General features: G+C 39.2%; 1 protein-coding gene across 1 annotated transcript in view; it reads right to left on the bottom strand.

The window, feature by feature from the left end:
* HHLA1 (HHLA1 neighbor of OC90) overlaps window positions 1-23179 on the bottom strand; it is a 65786-nt gene that overhangs the window by 65 nt on the left and 42542 nt on the right. The window contains exons 11-12 of the mRNA XM_072606560.1: window positions 11278-11434; window positions 7084-7166 (exon numbers count right to left, since the gene is read on the bottom strand). Coding sequence (XP_072462661.1) covers window positions 7084-7166; window positions 11278-11434 — 240 coding nt within the window. The remainder of the gene's footprint in view (window positions 1-7083; window positions 7167-11277; window positions 11435-23179) is intronic.

Below are 23179 nucleotides of genomic sequence, written 5' to 3'. Positions count from 1 at the left end.
AACAATCACTGGCATGGAACTAGAGAGAAATATAATGTCTGACTGCAGTGATTCTGGGAAGAATGCCAGACTTCAGTGTGCTCCATCCATCATATGCTGTGGCAGTGGGATTGTGGAACATGGGCTATGTTAGAAGGAAAGTCATCTGGACCAGTTTAAGTTCTGTGATTAATAATGATAGCTTCCATTTATGTAGCATTTTAAAGTTTGCAGAGCAACGTACATACACGCATACACACATATATGTATGTGAGTATACATGTGTGTGAGAGAGAAAGAAAGAAGGAAGGAAGGAAAGAAAGGAAAAAGTATAGCCCATAAACCCCAAGTTAACTGGGCAGCTTCTGGCCATCAAAATTTACCTCCCTTTGGAGAAAAAGGAGAGGGAGAGGACGAGTGCGTTACTCAACTAGCTGAGTCTCTGTTCAGGCAGCTTGGTCTTTTCACAGGTTGTGTTTGTCCTTCGTTTTTGAAGAGGACCACGGCATCAGGGAAATGATGACAAGACTTGCAGTTGACTTTGATTTGAGTGAGGAAGGGCTGTGCAAGGTCACCAGTCTCACTTTCTCTTCCAGAGCCATCTGGATCCAGTGACCAGACATTCATCAGCATGATGCCAGATTGCCCAGGATGCAATGGGAGAACCTTATCCTTTTAGGGTAAGGCCTTTACAGGTACTCGCTTAAAGTGAGGTAATTCCCATTCAGTGAATAGGCCTTACCTCTTTAAGAAGTGAGCCAGGGGATTTCTCATTTGATCCTTACAAAGCCCTAGGGGGTGGGCATTATTGTTGCCTCTGTTTTATAGGTGAGAAAACTGAAATCCTGAGACACTAAGTGACCTGCTTAAGGTCACACAGTTACTAAATGTCAGAGGCAGGATTTGGACTAAGCTTCTCTCGATTTCAGGTCCAGCACACATTCTACTACACCACTTGCTTACTTCTCAGTTGTTTTATGATCTTGGTCAAGTTGCTTCTCCCTCTGATATTTAGCTTTTTATCTGTAAAATGAGGGCATTGGATTGGATGATTTAAAAGATGCAGTCCTTCTAAATCCTAATCGTTACAGTCCCTTCTAGCTATAAATCTGTGATTAAGATTCTATTGTCATGAAGGTGATCCATACCCTCCTCCCCTTCCTACACACATACAGTTCCTCATCTGTTTTGGATCAAGCACACACTCCATTCGGTCATGCACAGAGCTAAGCCAGAGCCTAAGTAACTGTGGGAAGTCAAGCTTACCTCCATGTAAATATCAAAGGAATGTACTTTAGTGAGAACTTACTGAGGGAGGAGCTAATTACCCTTGAGTAACTTTCAGTAGGCCACATGGGCTTTGGTTCATCATGCATCTTCTATTTGAGAATGCTCTAGTTCTAAATTACTATAGGTGATCTAGACTGAAACTAGGATCTCTCTTTCTTCCCTCTTATCCATGACTCTTTCCATTCTAAAGGCTGTCCATATCATGTGCTTTTCATTACAATAAGAATTTCAGATACAGTAAATGCCCATCAACTTTTAGTCCAATGCCTAGTCTGTAGTATTTGTTGTTCTGCAGGCTTATTGTTCAATTGTATCTGACTCTTTGTGGCCCTGTTAGGATTTTTTAATCAGCAAAAATCTGCATTCTTTTTCTCTCAATTCCACACTTCCCCACAATAAAGAATGAAAGAAAAACAAACCCCCTATTATAAAGAAGTATAGTCAAGCAAAAAAAAAAAAAAAAAATGAAACAACTTCTGTATTGGATATGTCCAAAAAATAAGTGCTATGTTCTGAGTCCTTCATGTCTTTTTCAAGGAGGTGGGGGTAACATGTTTCATCATTAGTCCTCCTGAATTGTGCTTGGTGATGTCATTGATCAGAATTCCTAATTCTTTCAAAGTTGTTCATTTTAACCATTTTACTGTCATTGTATAAAAGGTTTTCTTGTTTCTGTTCATTTCGCTGTGCAAAATTTCATTCCCTTTCTTTCCATTGTCCTTTTAAAATCTTCAAGGCATAACAGAACCATTCCTAAGTCTTCTGTCTAATTGGAATCCCTTGATGACTCCTGGAGATGGTAAAGCTCATTGGAGACACAGGTGTCATCTCTCTATATTAGAATGTAAGAAGTTTATCCTTGTTTAGTCCTTTATCATTTTTCTTATGTTTACCTTTTTATATTTCTCTCAATTCCTGTACTTGAACTTCAAAGTCTGTATACCATGTAGTCATCAGGAACGATTAGAAGTTATTTAATTAAAGGTCCAATTCTCCACCCCCACACCCCCATAAGATCATACTCAGTATTGCTGAACTTTATAAACTCCTGACCTGGGTTTGGGTTTGAACAATAGCAGATTTCTATTAGAATCAACAACTATCAGCCAGTGGGGAAGCTCTGCTTGATCAGGGGTGCAAGCTCTCCTTAGGTCTGGGATTTCAACCCTGGTTATTCCTCTGTAGCCTTCAGACCAGACTAGAAGCTAGAACTGAGATTCTGCTCTGCTCCTGGAGTGTGAACCACCTTGCTTGTCTCTGGATACATACCCCAAGGCCTTCTGGTGTGTATGGAGAATTATGGAGGGGGAGCACAAGACTCTGACTTGAACCCAGAGCTGAGTAGTCAGTGACTTTTCAGATAGAGGAACATCATCTCAGAGAAGTCAGCTTGCAGAATAACATAGGATTTTGCTATTTCCTGATTATACCATTTCCCTTATAACTTCTGGGCACCCACTCTACTAGATATTTTCAGTTTGGGCAGCTAGGTGGTACAGTGGATAAAGCACCAGTGCAGGAATAAGGAGGACCTGAGCTCAAATCTCACCTCAGACACTTGATACTCAATAGCTATGTGACCTTGGGCAAGTCACTTAACCCCATTTGTCTCATCCTTGGTTATTTCCAATCATCCTGATGGATATCTGGTCACTGGATTCAGATGGCTCTGGAGGAGAAGTGAGGCTGCTGACCTGCACAGCCCTCCCTCACTCAAAACAAAGTCAAGTGCAAGTCATGTCATTATTTCTCTGAATGCATGGTCTTCTTTGGCAACAAAAGACAAGCACACATGTTTTCAGTTTGGTGACTAATGTTTCCTTCCCTAATTGGGAGCTATTGAAGTCAAGTCAACAAGAAATTATTAAACACCTACTCTGTGCCAGGTACATTGTCAAGTACTGGTAGCATGCAGAACAGGAAAGAACATTGACCTGGTAGTCAGAAAACCCATTTCTTACTCCTATGTCTTTGCAACTAATATGCTATGTAACCTTTGGCAAGACCCTTTACCTTTCCAGGCATTTTAATTCCAGGTGTTTCAAATGGGTGTATTGCAGATGTTTCTTCAAGGACTAAATTGATGCCCCAAATAAAGTAGAGTTTGAAGAATCCTGGAATCACAGAATCTTAGAGTTGGAAGAGGTCCTTTAGTGGAACCCCCTACCCAGTGCAGGAATCCTTGTTACAATGACCCCAAAGTGTGGTCATTCAGAGTCTTCTTTTTCTTTTGTGAAGAATCTCTTTTCTCCCCATACCATTCAATTTAGTTATATATTTATTAAGGTCTCCTTTAAATGAGATCAAAGAAAATAGTATGAAAGGTGCTTTGCAAACCTTAAAATGCTACATAAAAGTTAGCTCTTATTATCATTATCAGAGCCACTGTGGTATAGGCAGTAGAGTTGTCCTTGGACCGAAGTATACGTGGGTTCTAGTCCACACTTTCACATATATTGGCTATGTGACTTAAGCAAATCCCTTTCCTTCTCAGTGCTCTAAGGAACTCTCTAAAACTCCCTAAGTCAGGGAGAAGGTGCCTGCTTACATTAGTAGAGGGAGTTTCCTCACTTGGGAATTCCTGGTACTAATAAAATCACAGGTCCGATCCCTATCTGATGGTGATGATGATGATGATGATGATGATGATGATGATGATGATATTGTAAGAAATAATATGAGCAGATCACTGGGCAGCCCTTCCAATCACTGGGCAGCCCTTCCAATCACTGGGCAGCCCTTCCATTGTTGATGAAATTCATGACCTTGATAGAAGTAGGGGTGAGTGACCTCTCTGTTCACTTACTTTTTCTTTTTTGTTAGGATATTTCTCTTCCTCCCAACCCCCAATAGTTTTTCATTTATTGTATTAAATATTTCTCAATTACAAGTAAAAATTTTTAACATTTTTAGCAAAAAGTTTGACTTCCAAATTCTCTCTTTCCCTCCTTGAGAAAGTAAGTGACTTGATATAAATCATACATGTGAAGTTGTGCAAAAATATTTTCATTTTAGACATGTTGAAAGTAAAAACACAGGTCAAACGGAAAAAATAAAAGCCAGAAAGACAAATAAAGTTAAAAAAAAATAAGTTTGATTCAATCTGCATTCAGATTCCATCAGTTCTTTTTCTGGTGTTAGCATTTTTCATCACAAGTCCTTCAGAATTGTCTTGGATCCCTCTATTGTTCAGAATAGCTAGGTCATTTACAGTTGATATTGCACAATATTATATTGTATGATACAATATTATCATATAATATTGCTGTTACTGTATACAATGATCTCCTAGTTATACTTACTTTGCTTTGCATCAGTTCACATAAGGCTTCCCAGGTTTTTGTGAGACCATCCTGCTGATCAATTCTTACAACACAATAGTGTTCCATCACAATCACATATCACAGATGTTTAGCTATTCCCCAACTGATGGGCATCCTCTCAGTTTCCACTTCTTTGCCACCACAAAAACAACTATAAATATTTTTTCACATATAGATCATTTTTTTCTTTTTCTTTGATCTCTATGGGATACAGACCTGGTAGTGATATTTCAAAATCAAAGGGTATGCACAATTTTGTAACCTTTATTGCAGTTTTGTAGTCTTTTGGACATAATTCCAAATTACTCTCCAGAATGGTTGGATCAGTTTACAACTCCACCAACAGTGCATTAGTGTCCTGATTTTTCTATGTCCCCTCCAACTTTTGTCATTTTCCCTTTTTGTCTAGCCAATGTGATAGGTGTAATGTGGTACCTCAGAGATGTTTAAATTTGCAATTCTCTAATCAATAGTGATTTAGAACATTTTTTCATATTACTTTCAATATCTTTGATTTCTTCCTCTAAAAGCTGTCTATTCTTATCCTTTCACCATTTATCGATTAGACAATTACTTGTATTCTTATAAATTTGGGTCAGTTCCCTATATATTTGAGAAATGAAGCATTTTTAGAGGAATTTGCTGTACCCTCATATCCCACTTCTTTTCCTAATCTTGGCAGCATTTTGATTTTGCTTGTCCAAAACGTTTTTAGTTTAATGTAATCAAAATTATTCATTTTACATCTCATAATTCTCTCTCTTTTTTAGTCATAAATTCTTCCCTTATTCATCGATCTGACAGGCAAAATATTACATCCTCTAATGTGTGTATGATATTACCCTTTATGTCTAAATCATGTACCAGTTTTGACTTTATCTTGGTCTATGGAGTGACGTGTTGGTCTACATAGTTTCTGCCAAACTACTTTCCAGATTCCACAGTAATTTTTGTCAAATAGGGAGTTTTTGTCCCAAAAGTTTGGATCCTTGGGTGTGTCAAACACAAGATTATTATTGTCATTTATTTCTGTGTATTATACACATCATCTATTCCTCTGATCTATCACTATTTCTTAGTCAGTACCAGATTGTTTTGATGATTACCACTTTGTAATATAGTTTGAGATCCTTTACTGCTAGACCACCTCCCTTCACATTTTTTTCATCAATTCTCTTGATATTCTTGACTTTTTTGTTTTTCCAGATGAGTCTTGCTATTATTTTTTCTAGTTCTATAAAATAATTTTTGGTAGTTTGATCAGAAAAGCACTGACTAAGCAAATTAATTTAGGTAGAAGTCATTTTTATTATGTTGGCTCAGTCTACCTCTGACCAATGGATATCTCTCCAGTTATTCAGATCTGACTTTATTTGTGTGAAAAGTGTTTTGTAACTGTGTCCATATAGGTCCTGGGTTTGTCTTGGCAAGTAGATTCCCAAGCATTTTATTTTACCTACAGTTATTTCAAATGGAATTTTTCTTTCTACCTCTTACTGATGGACTTTGTTGGTAATATAGAAATAATGATGATATGTATGGGCTTATTTTGGCCTAAACTTTGCCAGTTGTTAATTGTTTTAATTAGTTTTTTAGTTGATTCTCTAGGATTCTCTAAGTATACCATCATATCATCTGTGAAGAGTGATACTTTTATTTCCTTATTGCCTCTTCTAATTCCCTCAATTTCTTTCTTTTTCTCTTTTTGGGTATCTAACATTTATAGTACAATATTGGATAATGGTGGTGATAATGGGCATCTTTGCTTTACCCTGATCTTATTATTTTAGTTTATCCCCGAAAGAAATAATGCTAGCTGATGGTTTTAGATAGATACAACTTGCCATTTTAAGGAAAGTTCCATTTATTCTTATGCTTTCCAGCGTATTTAATCAGAATGAGTACTGTATTTTGTTAAAAACTTTTTCTGCATCTATTGAGATAATCATATGATTTTTGTTAGTTTTGTCATTGATATGGTCATTTATGCTTATAGTTCTCTTAATATCAAACCAGCCCTGCGTTCCTATTATGAATTCAACCTGGTCATCGTGTGTGATCTTTGTGATACATTGCTGCAATCTCTTTGCTAGTATTTCACTTAAAAATTTTCTGTCAATATTTATTAGGGAAATTGGTCTATTGTTTTCCTTCCCTGTTATCTTATGTGCCTCTCACAACAACCTTGTGAATTATCTTCCCATTGTGCAGTTGAGAAACTGAGGACAAGAAAAAGTTGAACGTTATGCACAAGATCACTCAGGCAGTACATGTTTAAGGTAGAATTTTGACTCATGTCCTCCTGACTCTAAGTCTCACGTACTATCTGTTGTGCTATCTCACTGCTTAGAATTACTCATAATCAGGTCAAGATTGATTTCATGGGAGTCCTGTAATACAAAGCCTGTCTTGGTAATGATATTTGTTGTAGCTAAAGTAACTCTAACTAAAGTAAGGATGTTATGTTTAAGTTGTTAGGTAGTGTACTTACTGTGGGAATGAGCCATCCTTGTCACCCTCTGGCAGATGTATGTAGCATTTCTCAAGAACCAGGAATAGTACTCAATGCAGAACCTAGAGAGTTAATGTAAGTCAGGGAAGGGACAACCTTGTAACAGGTAGGAATTTATACTTAGAGCAGTTTGGGGGTTTTACTTAAAATACGTAAGGTAGGGCTTGATTTATGAATATCCAGGGAATGATCACAGTCTATGAGGCTTCATTTTCGAAGGGCTTTGGGGTTGCTTTTGGGGGTGAAACATGCACTTCATAAGACCCCATTGACCTTGGAATGTTTTTTGCTCAAGTGGTGAAGGCAACTACATGTAAATATAGCTCAGTCAGCCATAGAATAACTCAGTTCAGCATCCTGGTTTTCTTTGACTCCAGTCATTCTTGTGAAACCCTTAAAACACATCAACCAATGTTGGCAAGATGACCAATGGCACTAAGGTCATAAAGCAAGGTGTTTACTCACAGAAAGGTTCAGGAGTATATAGATCCAGAACTAGCACAGGGCAAATAAGGCTGTGCTCTATTTACTGGTAAATGGGAAATAGTGAGGTTGAAATTCTTACCCCTTATCCTCTCTGTCTACTTCTTTACCCAGACTCAGGCTACCATCCTTGGGTCTAGAGTTAAGTACCTATCATGTTCCTCTCCTCAGGTACCATCACAACAGGTCAGTGTAGACTCTTCTCCAACTTTTTCCTCTGTCCTGACCTAGCCAGACTCTACAGTCTGGTCTCTTGCCCTTCCCTGTAGAAAATGTAGCTACATCCTTCCTCTACCACCTTTCTTCTCAATTTTTCATTTCTGCTACATCCTGTAAAAAAGCTTCCTTGATTGGAGAGCTGTGGAAAGATCAAGGAATTTAGAGTCAGAAGACCTGAGTTCTAATCCTGGTTCCACTATTTATTTATTATGTGCCTGGCACATAATACATGCTTAATAAATGGTTATTGACTGACTTATTTGTGTGAACTTGAGTCCTTAATTTCACTTCTCTGGGCCTTAATTTTCTCCATAGTTAAGGGGTTTGACTAGATGACCTTTAAGGTCCCTTCCTTAAGCTATCAACTGTGATCCTAGATCTCTTCCTTTCAGATTCCTGGCATCTTTTGAGGTCTGTTGCAGTCTAGCCTTTTTCTGAAGGTACCACATTTCTTGGAATCCTTTTAGAAGTCTGTCTACTCCTTCCCTTACACCCCTGACATAGGGCCAGGAGAAGGAGTAAACAAACTCTTTCTTTCCCATTGCCACATTCAGACTTTCTTTCTATCACCATCAGGATCTGTCAGCAACCACCTCTCTTCTTATTAAACATAAACCAAAGTAAACCCTTGTTGCTGTCATCGGTTAACCCCTGGATCCAATAAAATCAGGGCCTGACTCACAGTCTTTGCCTTCCCTACTTTGTTCAGTCCAGCCTCCTAGCTTCTCAACTTATTCAACTTCTGTGACCTCTGTCTTTAATCTACCTCAATTATACCAGGCCATGGTTATACCTTTGATTTACTTTGAGCCACTTCCACTCAAGAGTAATTGAATTTAAGCCAAATGCTTGGATTTCTGGTTATGGCTCTGGAATATAAATCCTTAACTAAATAGGCAACTGTGTCAGGAGTAGGCTTGAGAGACTCCAAAATATGGCAGGAATGGGGGAATACAAAAGGGTCCAATAAAAAGAACAAGGTTGAGTTAGACAAATGGTCATCTCACTGGCCCTCCCCAAATCTTAAAGTCTTGATGTAGGATGCCTTACTGTACCTGCATTGCTGTTCCAAAACCCAGTCTTCCTATTCATCTTGATACCTGGATCTTGGAACTCTGAAGATATTCTGGCACCTATTTGACCTGTCTTTTCAATGTATATTTTCTCTTCTCCCAATTCAGATCCACAGCTCATCTGCTGCAGATGGGCCTCACTCTTTCCCTCAATAGTAGTCATACTTCTATTTTTAAAGAAGAACCACAAATACCCATAAGGTAGAATGCTCTTCCCTCTTTCCCTTCTTCCTTTTCTCTTAACTCCTGATACTAAAGACCTTACTAAACCACCCTTGGATGATCCATTTAGCTATAGGAAACAGATGCTGAGGAAGGAGATGTCCAGAGAGAGAATGAAGGCATCTGTTGAAGGACTACAAGGATATAAAGAAGTGAATTGATCACTAATAGTTATAAATGTGGAATTGGATGGAATTGCTACTTTTCTTTGAGATTTAAAAGGCACTTTCTTTATAACAACTTTGTGAGGTAGAGAGTATGGGTAATACTGAGGTTATTTTATAAAGGGAGGTTTATAAAGGTTAAATGGTTTGTCCACATTCATGCAGATAATAAACCACAAACCTATAACTTAATCCTGGTCTCCTGACTCCCAATTTACTACACCACAGGTTCCAATCAGTCAGTCAATTTCAGTTCCAGTGGGTCTTTTAGTAGATTTTGATAATGGTGTCAAAGATTTAGAAGTAGACAGGTCCCCAGGGCTATAGAGCATTGAGTGTGTTTTTTTTTCCCCTCTCTATTATTCTGCTTATGGCAGCATCTAAGAGAAAATCACCGTGAAGAGAAAGTCATGTCAGCATTTCAGGGAAGGCAAAAATCCCTGACCAAATTTTCTGAAACATTACATGGTCCGTTCTCCAATTTTTCTTCACTGACCTATTCATTTGGCCCTGAGAATGACTGGTATTAGCCTCTGAAAGAACTGTGATTTGTATATATCTGGAGGAGGGTGGCAGAGACCTCTCTGACCTACCCCCTCCTTCCAGCAAATTCCATTGGTTTAAGAAGGAGGGGAGGCCAGGGAATCACGCACAGGAGTTTGAAAACAACACTTACTCTTCTTGGTTCACTTTTTCCAATGTAAAACCAGAACTCAAGTTTGTTCCCAAATGCATTTAGAAAAAAATCAACTGGCTTTAAAATAAAGTCCTATGAAAGGATATATAATGAATATTAATTTGTGATATTTATTTTAAGGTTTGCAAAGAGTTTCATCCATGCTAAATCATTTGTTTCTCACAACAACCTGACAGGTAGGTGCTACTATTATCTATATTTTATAGGTGAGACAACTGAGGTAAACAGGTGAAGTGAATGGCCAAGGGTCACACAAATAGGAAGTAGATGAGGCAGGATTTGTATCCAAGCCTTCCTGACTCCAAATATCACACTTTAGCCACTGCATCACCTAGCTGAATTTATATACTGGAACCTGAGGGAGCAGAAAACATTTCAAGCTGATGCTACTGGTAAGAAAAGACTTTTTTTTTTTTACTTTTTGGCTTGTGACTGCCTTCCCTCCTTCTGTTCATTTATTTGTGTCCTCTCCATTATTGTCTTACTTTCTTCTCTCTAGCCATCCCCCAGTGCTATCTCCAGTACCCACTAAAGCCTCTACACCTGTGCATCTGAAGAGACTGTAGTTAATAACCACCACTTCCTTACCTTTCCCCACATATCTGCATCTCCCACTCCTGCTCATTCTTATTTTTCCTGTCCTAAAAAACCTTAAGAGATGAGGGCTAGGGAAGAGACATTCAAGCTTCATCCTCTTAAATAGGCAACTAGTTCTCTATCAGTCATTGATGGGTTCCCAAATACACTAATCTAATAATGTTCTTCATCTAATCCTTTAAGCACCTGTAAGCCATGAATGAATGAGCGGTAGAACATTTATTAAATGTTTTCTAGGCACCAGACACTGCATTAAGAACCCAAGATATAAATATATGCAAACATGAAAATATATGTCCTCAAGGAGCTTATAGTCTAAATGGGGAAGGACAACATCTTTTCCAAGGAGAAAAAAATAGGAAGGGGAAAAGAGAGGAGTATAAACACTGTGTCATGACTAAGACATGAAGGTCCTATATCCCATGCCTTCTAGGAATCAATGTAAGCTAACACAGTGCCTTGCATATAGTAGCAGGTGATTAATTTTGTTTGAATTGGCTTGAATTGTCTGCTTTTTTGTTTGTGTTTGGTTGGACATGTGTGTTAGGTGGAAATATCACAGACAGAGAAACGGGTTTCTGAATTCTCAATTAAGTCATTCATATAGTAACTAAGATGGCAAGAACCACCATTTTACACTGACCAAAGGGCAATTTTCTCCCAAACCGAAAAGAGCAGTTGAAAGAAAATATTCTGACAAAATAACAACCAGGGTTACCTCATAGTATCTTTTCTTGAATATTGCTTTTGACTGACGCAGAGACATTCTTGAAAAAAACGGCACAGCTCCATGACACAAGGGTTTATCTTTTGGAGGGTAAGTGTGAGAGGAAGTGTCATCATGTCTTTGTCCTTAAGCAGTGGCTGTGGACACCCTGGAAGATATATCAGGAAGAAGGAGGGTGTGGTGAAAAGATCATTAGAAGATCTACTTCGTCTTGCTAGCTATAGGATTTGGGTTGTCATCACTAGGATGTCTCTGAGATCCATTCTCCTTATCTGTAAAATAGAGATTTCTAAGAAGGCTGTTATGGGAAACAGACTCACTGACACACATAAAAGCCTTAGAGAATCCCACAATCTTGGAACTATAAAGAAGAAACTCAAAGATCATCTGGTCCAAGGACTACCTTGATAGGAAACTCTTTCTACAATAATATTTCTGACAAAGTGATCATCCAGCCTTCTGCTGGGAAATTTCTAGTGACAGGAAACCCACTACTTCCAAAGCCAAGTCATCCTACGTTTGGATAGTTCTAACTCATAGAAAGTTTTTTTTTTCCTTATTATTATCATAGCTCTGCAAAATCTATTCTTTTGTGAGATAAATATCCCCAATTCTTTCAACCAGACATTCTATAGTGTGTCCAGTCTACCCACCATTCTGGCCACCCTCCTCAGGGCAAGAGCACTAGTTAGGTGGCACAGGAGAGAGCTCGGAACTTGGAATCAGGAATACTTCAATTCAAATCTTGCCTCATACACTACTCAGACCCTGGTTGTCACCTTCTGCCTGCCCCAATTTCCTTATCTGTAAAATGAGGTTAATAATAGCACCTACCTCTTAAGATTGTCATGAGAATTACATGAGATTATGTGTAAAGCACTTTGCAAACCTTAAAGAGCTTTATGAATGCTACTTATTATTATTATCATTTTATGAAGTGACTATAAATGATAAACTGCTCCTGTCTAGGACATTTACAGATAATGAAAATGAATTGTAATAAATTATCATCAAGGGGGCAGATAGGTGGTGCAGTGGATACAGCATTGACCCTGGAATCAGAAGGATCTGAATTCAAATCCTGCTTTAGACACTGACTAGCTGTGTGACCCTGGACAAGTCACTTAACCCTGATTGCCTCCAAAAACATAAATTTTCAATACTAATTCTAAATATAAGACATATACTATTGACATTTACAAAGTGCTTTATGGCTATCTCGTCATGTTAAAGAACGCTGTAGATTCACCAGCTGGAATGCTACTTTCCGATGTCTGTTCTGATGCCCTTGTCAATCTGTTAGGATTTCAATACACTATTCATCCCAGGTGCCATCTACCTCCCAACTCATTTCTGGCTTCCTGCCTGCTTGAAAATGCCTTGTGCACACTCTCCTTATTGAAAAATGAGATTGGCATTTCCCTTGTTTATAAGGTAACTCAAATCTAAGAAGCATTAAAAAAATTGTGTTAAGGGAAAAGTCACATCCAGTCAAGGCTCTCTCCTTGGAAGCATATAGGCAGGTGGACAAAGTATCTTGGTTTGGAGACAAGTCTCCCTTGGGGTGGGGGGTGGGAACATGTGCCAAGTACTACACTAGGTACTTTATCATTATTATTTCATTTGATCCTCACATCAACCCTATTATCCTCATTTTATGGTAGAGGAAATTAAAGGACCAATCATTAAATGACTTGCCCAGGATCACATAGCTAGTAAGTGTCTGAAGCAGGATTTGAACTCAGGTCTTCCTGGCTCCAGGCCTGGCTATCTTATTCACTGCACCACTTAGTTGTCTTTACATGTCCATCTTTGTATCTTTATTCTGTCTGCATGACTGTCCATTGCTGTCTCTTTGTCTCTCTGTCTCTGTCTCTCTCACTATCAGTGTTTCTATCTCCTTCTCTCTTTCTATCTCTCTCCCTTTTGTGGATTTTAGGCTCCAGTAAAACTGGATTATTCTCCTCTCCTTATTTCCCACTTGGCTGCATTAGTTCTGGGACTTTTCAAACTTTTCCACCATACTCTGCATTGGACACCTTTCCCCATCCCCACTTTCAACTTCTTTTGTGTGCCATCTTCCCCCATTTGATTATAAGCTCCTTGAGGGCAGGGAATATATTTCCTTTTTATATTTGTATCCCCAGAACATTGCATAGTGCCCAGTTCACAGTGATTATTTAATAAATATTTATTAACAGTGGTTCAAGGAGTTTAGGCCATATATTCTTTAATAATATCAAATGCAGAAAATAATTGTAAAGAATATTATGAGCAGTATATTGTATTATTCTGGGTATTCACAATACATTTATTGTTGTTGAAAATCATTCTCAGAACAAAACCAAGTGGAACCACCATTCTTCTATAAGTATATGTCCTATGATTTCCCACTTTCATGCCCCTAGGTAGCACAGTAGACAGAGCATTATGACTGGAGTCAGCAAGACCTGAGTTCAAATCCATCTTCAGACATTTACTAAGTCTTAATTCACTTAATCTCTGTGTGCCTCAGTTTCCTCTCCTATAAAATGGGGATAATAAAAATACTACTCAGTATTGTTGTGAGGATCAAATGAATATTTGTAAAAACAGCTTTGCACAATGCCTGGTATATAGTAAGTGCTATATAAATGCTTGGCTGCTAGGTGGTGTAGTAGGTAGAGTGCTCCGCCTGGAATCAGGAAGATGACTAAACCCGAGTTCAAATCTGGACCCAGATACTTACTAGCTGACCCTGGGCAAGTCACTTAACCTTGTTTGCCTCAGTTTCTTCATTTATAAAATGAACTGGAGGAGGAAATGGTAAACCACTCCAGTATCTCTGCCAATAAAACCCCAAATGAGATCACAAAGAGTTAGACTGGACTGAAATAACTCAACAACAAAAAATGATTATTGCCTTTCCCCCATTCCCCTTTATGCCTTTTTACTCACACCATTTCTTTCACTTGGAATGCTCTTTCCTTAGGCAGGCAGTCAACTAGCAATTCTTTGAGCACATACTTTGTACTATATACAATTTGTTTTTTGTCTTTTGTTTTCAAAGACAATCAGTGATGTCAAGGGTCGTGTCTTCACTAAAGCATGAATTGGATTTGAATGAAGCAGAGTTGTACAGAGTCACAAAAGTCCAGTGGCAGGACAACATTCAGGGTGACTGGCAATGGCCTGGGATGCAATGGATGACCTTGGTGTCTTCAGTGTCTGACCAGGCTCTAAGTACAGATGCCCTCATGGTCTTTCGAACAAATTGTTCTCATCTACCTAATCCGCCAGGGGAAGTCCTCACATGCCTGGGATAGACATCCCCCTGACTCACTGATGGGTTTGGTGCCTCTTGGTTACCCTCAGTCTGGTTTAGCTCATCTGCCAAGATGGTTCTATCAGGGTGTGTGGCCACTGCACATGCTACAGCTTCTTGGAGCCAACGGTGAGAGCTGGGTGATAGGTGGACACCAAAGGTGGATGTGCAGCCCTGAAAAGGGCTCAGCTTCCCTCACAACAGTGGTAAGGGTACTTAAATGCCAAATAAATGGGAACTATCACAGTAGTGACATGCTCAGTTCTAACTCTTAAGCATATCACTTGACTGTTCCAAATGCTATAGTTCTAATTTATTCCTAGTAGCTACCAAGTGAATGGGCAGAATTTCTCATTAGACCTTGCCAAGTAGTCTTGAGGATCAAAATCATAGAGTATGAACTAATTGGTCCAACTCTCACTGTATAGAAGGATTGAGGAAAAGAGAGGAAAAACAAATTGTGAGTGTCACTAAACTAGTAAGTGGTAGGTCTGTGACTAGAACATTCATCTCCCATCCAGTGCTTACTTAAGGCATCACTTGTTGTATAGTAGGTGCTTAATAAATACTTGTTGACTGATGGGTCTTGGTACTAAATCACACTGGCTTTATTTGACTTTCATTTCCTCCTCCCCTTTAATACACTCAGGTTCCCCCTCTAGAAGGTCTTAAATCTGTAGAATTCTTGGAAAATGGGGAAAGTCTCTTTAGCAGAATAATTACATTTTTGGTCTTAAAGCCCCAATCGTTCATGTTTGGGGTGATTGTATGTTATATGAAAGGAAGGATTATGCAGGTTGCCTTTGGATTAATAACAGTCTGTTGAAATATGCCCTGATTGCGTAATGCTGACATGAAGCTAATAAAGAATGGAATCCACTGGCAGGAAGAAGGGGAGGGAGCAATTAGTCTGAAAGAGATAACTTTTTAACAGTGTGTTCCTTATGGAAACTGACTGGACAGAAAAGAAAGATGGCGCTGGTTGTTCATCTGATAAGGACAGGAGGGGGAACCCCTCCCCACAGAAAACTCAAGGTCATGTCCAAGAAAATGTGCTATGAATTATGAATGTGATGCTAGGAGTATGGTCAAGTGGGGAACTTAGCTAAGGCAAAAATTCTTAGTCTTTCTGAAATCAGTTCAGGGGCTTGGAAGGTAGGATACCCATGAAAACAGGCAGTAGTTAATCCTAGCCAGTCATTATAGGAATTAAAGCTTTGACCTATTCCTTCTACTATGGATGGCTTATGTTTATATAGTACCTTACCTATTTCTTTTCATTTTATTTTTCCAACCACCCTGAAATTTAATCAGGGATGTGCTGGCAAATGTTTGCCAACTGGCTCTCCAAAAAGTATGCATGACATGTTTTTAACTTTAGTCTGCGCTACTGATTTTCTCCATCACCTTTTAAAGTCTAGAAAATCCACAAAGCAATAAACAAAGCCCTGACTTTTATTATTTGTTGATTTTTGAAGTGTAAATGTAATGCCCACACTGCATATTAAATAACTAACTTTCCTGAGCTGACTCTAGCACATCCCTAGATTTAAGGAATATCAAGTACTATTGTCTTTATTAATCAATTAACCAATAAGCGTTATTAAGAATCTACTTTGTGCCAAATAATTCACTAGGCACTGGTGATACAAAGACAAAAACAGGCTTTACCCTCAAGAAGCTGAGAAGGCCAGAGAGGTTAAGTGACTTTCCCAAGGCCACATGTAGTCAGGAGCACAACTGGGGTTGAAATCCTACTCCTCTACCTCTAAATTCAGTCCTTTCTCCACTACACTTTTACAGATGAGGAAAGTGAGATTCAGGTTAAGTGACTTCCCTAAGGTCACTTAGCCAGCAAGGGAAGGAACTATTACACAGAATGTAATTAAGTGCCTAGTATGTGCCAGGAAAGGCAGTATAGTGTAATGGATAGAGAGCTGGCTTCTATCCCTAGCCTCAGAGCCAGGAAAACCTGAGTTTGAGTCCTGCCTATGGTACATACAGCCTGTGTGACCTTGGACAAATAACTTACCTTCTTAGTATTTTAGGAATCTCTCTAAGTTTCAGAGAAAGTACCACCCTGCATTGGAGGAGGGAAGTTCCTGTGCCTGGAATTCTTAGGACCATATCCTATGTACTTTGCTAGGCTATTGGGAATACAAAAAGTGAAATCGTTTCTGTCCTCACAGAACTTTCTTGGGTCTTCTAGCTCAAAGTCCTCTCCCATCCTCCGTACAGTACAGATGTCATTTCATAGCCTCTTAGAGAGAGGAGAACCTACAAACATTCTTTCATTCATCTCTCGGTTACACATTTTGGAAGTTTGTCATATTATGGAAATGGCTCTTATAACTACCAAAGAGGCCACATTTGTAGGGGATGAACATTTTGCACTCATCTTCCTTAAAACACAAAGTTAAAACTGCCTCTGAAGACTTTAACTGAGCAAAGTAAGCTCAGAGAGAACAGTGAAACGTTCCCCACCCCCACCCCCCGCTCCAATCTCTTCAGAGACAGAAGGATTCTGAGAACTGTGGTAAAAAACAGGTATGCCAGAAACACAGTTTACTCAGAAAAGTAAGAAGATAAAGGTGATTTTGAATAGAGCCATTAATCAGACTTGGAGGGGAGGTGCTTGAATTTTAAATGCAAAGTGGCCTTTGGAGAGTTTAGCAAGACTAGAAGTGAAATCGGTTTACTGGTGGATAGCCAGAGATGGTTCAAGGGAATTGTAAAGGCTATAAGTGGGCATCTCCCTGCTGGCTGGAGCTCTTCAGGTCTGGGGAGAAAGAGGCGACCTTGTCATCTGGTACTAAAAGCAACTCGAAGTTCCTTTAGTAATTGTACTTAATGGGAGAGGAGCAGTAGAGTAGAAAACACAGAAGATCCAAGATCAAATCCTAGAGCCAGCATTTAACACTTATTTAATCTAGGGCCAGTCATGTCACTGCCCTGGACCTCAGTTTCCTCATTTGTAAAATGAGGGAGTTGGCTTCAATGTCCTCTAACATACTTCTAGTTTTAAATCTATAATCCTATGAAATATTACTCACTTGCCGAGTGAGATCTCTTTCACTTCCATATAAATGATGCTAAGGTTGCTTGGCAACCATATTACATCCTCCACTTCCCTTTCCACACACAGCCTTCAAGCTAAATGCCACCCTTTTGAACTGGCTCCCTCAGATTTGGCCTCAGGTACTTATTAGTTCTGTGACCCTGGGCAAGTAACTGAATGTTAGACTCAGTTTCCTCATTTGTAAAATGGAGATGATAATAGCACCTACCTCCCAGGGTTTTTAGAGGATCAAGTGAGATAATTGTAAGCTTATACATCTAGTAAATGGCTGAAGGTCAACATTCAGCTTGAAGGGTGTGCATGTGGAATGGAAGATGGAGGTTGTAAAATGGTTGCCAAGCAACCTTACATAGAGGTGAAAGTTACACATAAGTGCCAGTTTGTTATTATTAACACTGCCATCATCATTATCATTATCTTCATCTGTTTCGGATGTTCTTTGTAACCACATTTCACTTGGACCAAGATAATAAGTGAAAAGATATGGGTGGGGTATTCCCATCCACTAAAATTTTCCTTGGACCTTATATCTCTAAATGCCTATTAGGAATGTCTTTGAGGAATACATACTTCCTTGACTATTGAAGGGTAATTTCTTTGTTCCAGGACACAGGTATAATGAAGGAACTCAAGCAATATAATAGAAGAAAGAATGGGACTTAAAAGAGCATGGTGGGACTGGGTTTAGAGCCACAGGACCTATATTCAAATCTCAGCTCTCTCTCTTACTAGCTTTGTGATCATGGGCAAATCACTTAATGTCTTTGGATAAGAGGTTTGGAATAAGTGACCCCTGACTTAAGGTCAGCCTTTAGGTTCTAGGTCTATGATCTTATGACACACATACACATACACACACAGATATACACACATATACCTACGTACATATACATACACACACATATATCATATACTCCTCTCCCAAATATACCAGCCTGGTGACCATGTGACAGTAATTCCACTGTTCTGAAATCTAGGGTTACTCAACTTTACTATGAGAATGATAATACTTAGCCTAATGACATCACAGGATTGTCATAAGGAAAGGGCTTTTCAGGTGCCTAGTGCTAGGCAAAATATAGTTATTATTATCAAAATTGATATTGATGCTTTTGGGTTCTGTGTGTGAGGCAAGGTGAACACATTTGGGTGTTTTGGGGTATCTGTTGCTCCTTCCATATCTGGCATATGGTAGACATGATGATGAGTATCATCAGCCCACCAAAAGCAGAGAATTATGAGATTTCTTCAGCTTTCCACTTTCCTAGGTGATGCCATATGACACCCAATAGCTAAGTTCTCTGCTCCTTCCACTATTGGTTAGTAGTTGAGGTACTTGATGCTCTCAAGTTGTTTGGGGAGGATAGCAGTAAAATAAACTTCCCTTCTTTCTCACAAGTGAAGATAATCCTCAAATGGGTCCCCCCTTTCTATCATTGGTATGCAGCAGAACTTTCTTAATTCAATACTGTAAGCCTTCAGGAGGGATAAGCTCAATCTGTTTATTTCATGGAAGTTAACTTCTTTCAAACTGACTTCTTTCTCACAGTACTTTTATTTTGACTAGGTGTCATTTTTACCTTGAAGGAGGAGGGCACCATGTTGGAACTGGTCACCTAGTTTTCCTGGGAATAGCAAGGTTTTATCAAGCATTGAACGTGACCTTGTTTCTGGCTGCTCTTACCTATCTCTTCTAGAAAGAGGTGGAAGTTTCTTTTCTTATTGTGGACAACAATAGCAAACATTGGGTTGCACATATAGTCTTTTCTCTCCCAGGTAGCTTTGAGAGAGTAGTGGCAGCCCACCTTTATGAATGGACTTCACAATATTCCTCAGAGCCTAGAATCATCATCCTCTTCATGGGAATAATTATGTGTCTTCTATTCCTACAGTTATCATTAAGGCTTATATTTTTATTATGTGGAAGCCATAAAGCCATATTGACACAGTAAGTAGAGAGCTGTTCTCAGAGTCAGAAGCCCTGGGTTCAGGATCTGCCTCTGACAAAATTGGCTGGGTGACCCAGGAACCTCTCAGTGATCTAGGTATTTCTACCCTTCCTTGGTAGAGGGCACTTTATCAACCAGGAGATTCTCATTCCCACGAATTCATGGCTCCAGCCTCTCTAATTCTGCCTATGACTTGCACTGGCTATATGACCTTGGACAGCTCACTTAATCTCTCAGTTCACTAAGCAACTCTAATTCTATAAAAGTCAAAGAAGATGCTCATCTACTTTGGAAAGGTGAGTTTCCTTGCTTTGAAATTCCTACACTAATGAAACCACAGGTCTGAATAACAATTAAAAAGAAATTATTAATTGTTAGATGTGTGTGGTATTGAGATAATAATTCTTCTGGTGGGCCATCTGCTGGGTGGTTTAATTTGTGCCAATTTGGTAAAATATCTCTCTCTCTAGATCATGTCTGACCATGTAGTGCTCCTGTTTTATAAACTGTGGTACTTCTCTCTCCCTATTATCTCCCACTTTGAGGACTGGGACTGTCTTTTGCCTCTTTTTGTATCCCCAGGTCTTAGCACAGTGCCTGGCACATAGTAGATACTTAATAAATGTTGATTGATTAATTGAAATATAATCTCTTTCATTTGTCATTTAAAGAATTTTACAACCAGTCCCAAACTATCTTTGAGCATTACAGATTTCCTTTTATGTACTCTATAAGCTGACCAAATGGATCTCCCTAGGGTTCTTCATATATAACATTACAACACCCATCTCTGTCTTTTTGCACAGACTGTTCCCCATGCCTCAAACACAACCCCTCCTCATATCTACCTCTTGGAATCCTTTGTTTCATTCAAACTCAGCTCAAGCACTACTATCCACATTAAACCTTTCCTTATTCCCCTAGATATTAGTTCCATGCCCTTAAAAATTATCTAGTATTTGTTTTGTATGTGTATGTATATGTGTGTGTGTGTATATGTGTGTGTTTATATAGGTACATATTGTATACCTAATAGAACATAGCTCCTTGAGACTTTTTTATTTTCATCTTTATATCTCTAGCACCTAGCATAGGACCTGGCACATTTTAAGTGCTCGGCAAATTCTAATTTATTGATTAAAAAAAGACAGTGTAGTCATTTTGTGAGTTTAACCTTTGTAGGTATGATCAAAAAGCTCTGGCATTCCAATAGATTTTAAGGGTGCAAAAGATTCGGCAACTGGTGGAAGTTGGAAGGAAGGTAGGAAACCATTTAGCTAGCTTGGCAACATGGAACATTGAGGTACTAAGTATGATCTTCTTTCTTTTTCTTCCTATACAATTCCTTAGTGCCATGAAAGCATGAATGCTACTTTTAAGAAGAAAGCCTCATAGACATGGAATAGCTCACACAAGGAACTGCCTGTCTCCTCAGGTTAAACTAGCATCCATGACATGGGAGAAAAGAGAAGAAAACTTTTATTGCTTTATGCTTTGTGGTCCTAGGATTAAGAGTGTTAAGGACCCCATCTGGTTCAATTCTCTCATTTTAAAAATATAAGAGTGAAACTTCATTGATTATCCCACTCCCCTTAAAAGTAATTACCTTTGTTAGGTAGGAACATTTTTTTATTAAATGAATCAGTCAGAAACGACTGTGAACTGGGTCGATAGGCCTTATTGAATCAATAATATCTATTGTATAAGAGACTTAGTCACACTGAGAAAGTCGTATGAAAAGGATGAGATATCTCAGGAGCAGATAGAGATTTTGAGGGTCTGGAAGCTGAAAGAAAGGAGCAAAGGTCATACAGAGTTAAGCCAAGAATTGGTAGCTCAGGGCAATGAGTGGAAAGTCAAGGAGAAGGTGGGACTGAGCTGTGGCAGAAAATAGACAGATTGAAAAAGTGTCATAGAACAGAAGTCTCACATCGACACCATCAGGATAGCCAGCTACTCAAGGACTGAGAAAAGTCTCAAGCAAAGATTTGTTCTTCCCCCAGAGTCTTCTCCTCATGCCCCTCTATCCACAGACACTATTGCAATGGGTCTGCCTGCTGTAAAATATCTACCTACTCCATTCAACTACCAAAGTGATTTTCCTAAACCGTAGATCTCCTCCCAGCTCAGTAAACTCCAGGGACTTCTTATCACCTCTGGGATCATACACAAAATCCTCTGTCTGGAGTTCAAAATCCTATGTAACCTACCTCCTCCTCCTTTTCCAGTCTTCTTCAACTGTACACCCTCCTCATGTGCTCTCCAGTCCAGTAACACTTGCCTCCTGGCTGTTCCATGAATAAGACATTTGATCTCCCTGTTCTGGTTATTTTCTCTGATTCTCCTCCATGCCAGAAATGCTCTCTTCCTCATCTTTTCTGACCTAGAGACCACCACATCTAACCCACTCATTTGTTAGGTTAAAAAACTGATTTCCAGGAAAATTAAGTGAATTGTACAGTCACACATATAGTGAGTAGCTGAGTGGGCATGAGAATCCAGATTCTCTGTTGCCATATTGAATGCATTTTTTTCCCCTCCACTGTACTTATTCAGGGGGCAGCAAGGTGTCGCAGTGGATAGAGTGCCGGGTCTGTGAATTCAAATCTGGCCTCAGACACTTAGTAGCTATGTGACCCTGAACAAGTCACTTCACCCTGTTTGCCTCCATTTCCTTATCTGTAAAATTTGCTGAAGAAAGACATGGCAAGCTTTCTCGTTCAGCTGACCAAGATCCCAAAAGGGAACAAGGCCAAGGGGAAGAAGATGGCTCTGGCCCCTGCTCTTATAAAGAAGCAGGAGGCCAAGAAAGTGGTCAATCCTTTGTTCCAGAAACGACCCAAGTCAGGACATCCAGCCCAAAAGGGATCTTACTCGATTTGTCAAATGGCCTCAGTACATCAGACTGCAGAATCAAAGGTCTATCCTTTGTAAGCATTTGAAAGTCCCACCAGCAATTAACCAATTCACCCAAACTTTTGGTCATCAGATAGCTACTCAGCTGCTTAAACTGGCTCACAAGTATAGACCAGAGACAAAGAAAAATAAGCAAAGGTTGCAGGCAAAGATGTCCCCACTAAGAGATCACCAGTCCTCAGAGCAGGCGTTAACACTGTTACTACGCTGGTAGAAAACAAGAAAGCACAATTGGTAGTGATTGCACATGACGTGGACCCCATTGAGGTAGTGGTCTTCCTGCCTGCCTTGTGTGGGGAAAATGGGGGTTCCTTACTGTATTATCCAAGGTAAAGCCAGACTGGGTTGCTTAGTTCACAGAAAGACCTACACAAGCATTGCCTTCACACAGGTTAACCCTGAAGATAAGGGAGCTCTGGCTAAGCTGGCAGAAGCTATCAAAACCAATTACGATGACAGATATGATGAGATCCATTGTCGTTGGGGTGGAAAAGTTCTGGGTCCAAAATCAGTGGCTCATGTTGCCAAGCTGGAAAAGGCAAAAGTTAAGGAACTGGCGACCAAATTGGGTTAAATGCATATTTGATTTTTCCCTACATAAAAACAAAAATTTAAACAAAAAAAAAATAAATCAACAAAAAAAGA

This window comes from Notamacropus eugenii, chromosome 4, assembly GCF_028372415.1.
Source record: "Notamacropus eugenii isolate mMacEug1 chromosome 4, mMacEug1.pri_v2, whole genome shotgun sequence".
NCBI lineage: Eukaryota > Metazoa > Chordata > Mammalia > Diprotodontia > Macropodidae > Notamacropus > Notamacropus eugenii.
Note: the sequence above shows the minus strand (reverse complement) of the source record. Positions and strands in the feature narration are given on the sequence as shown.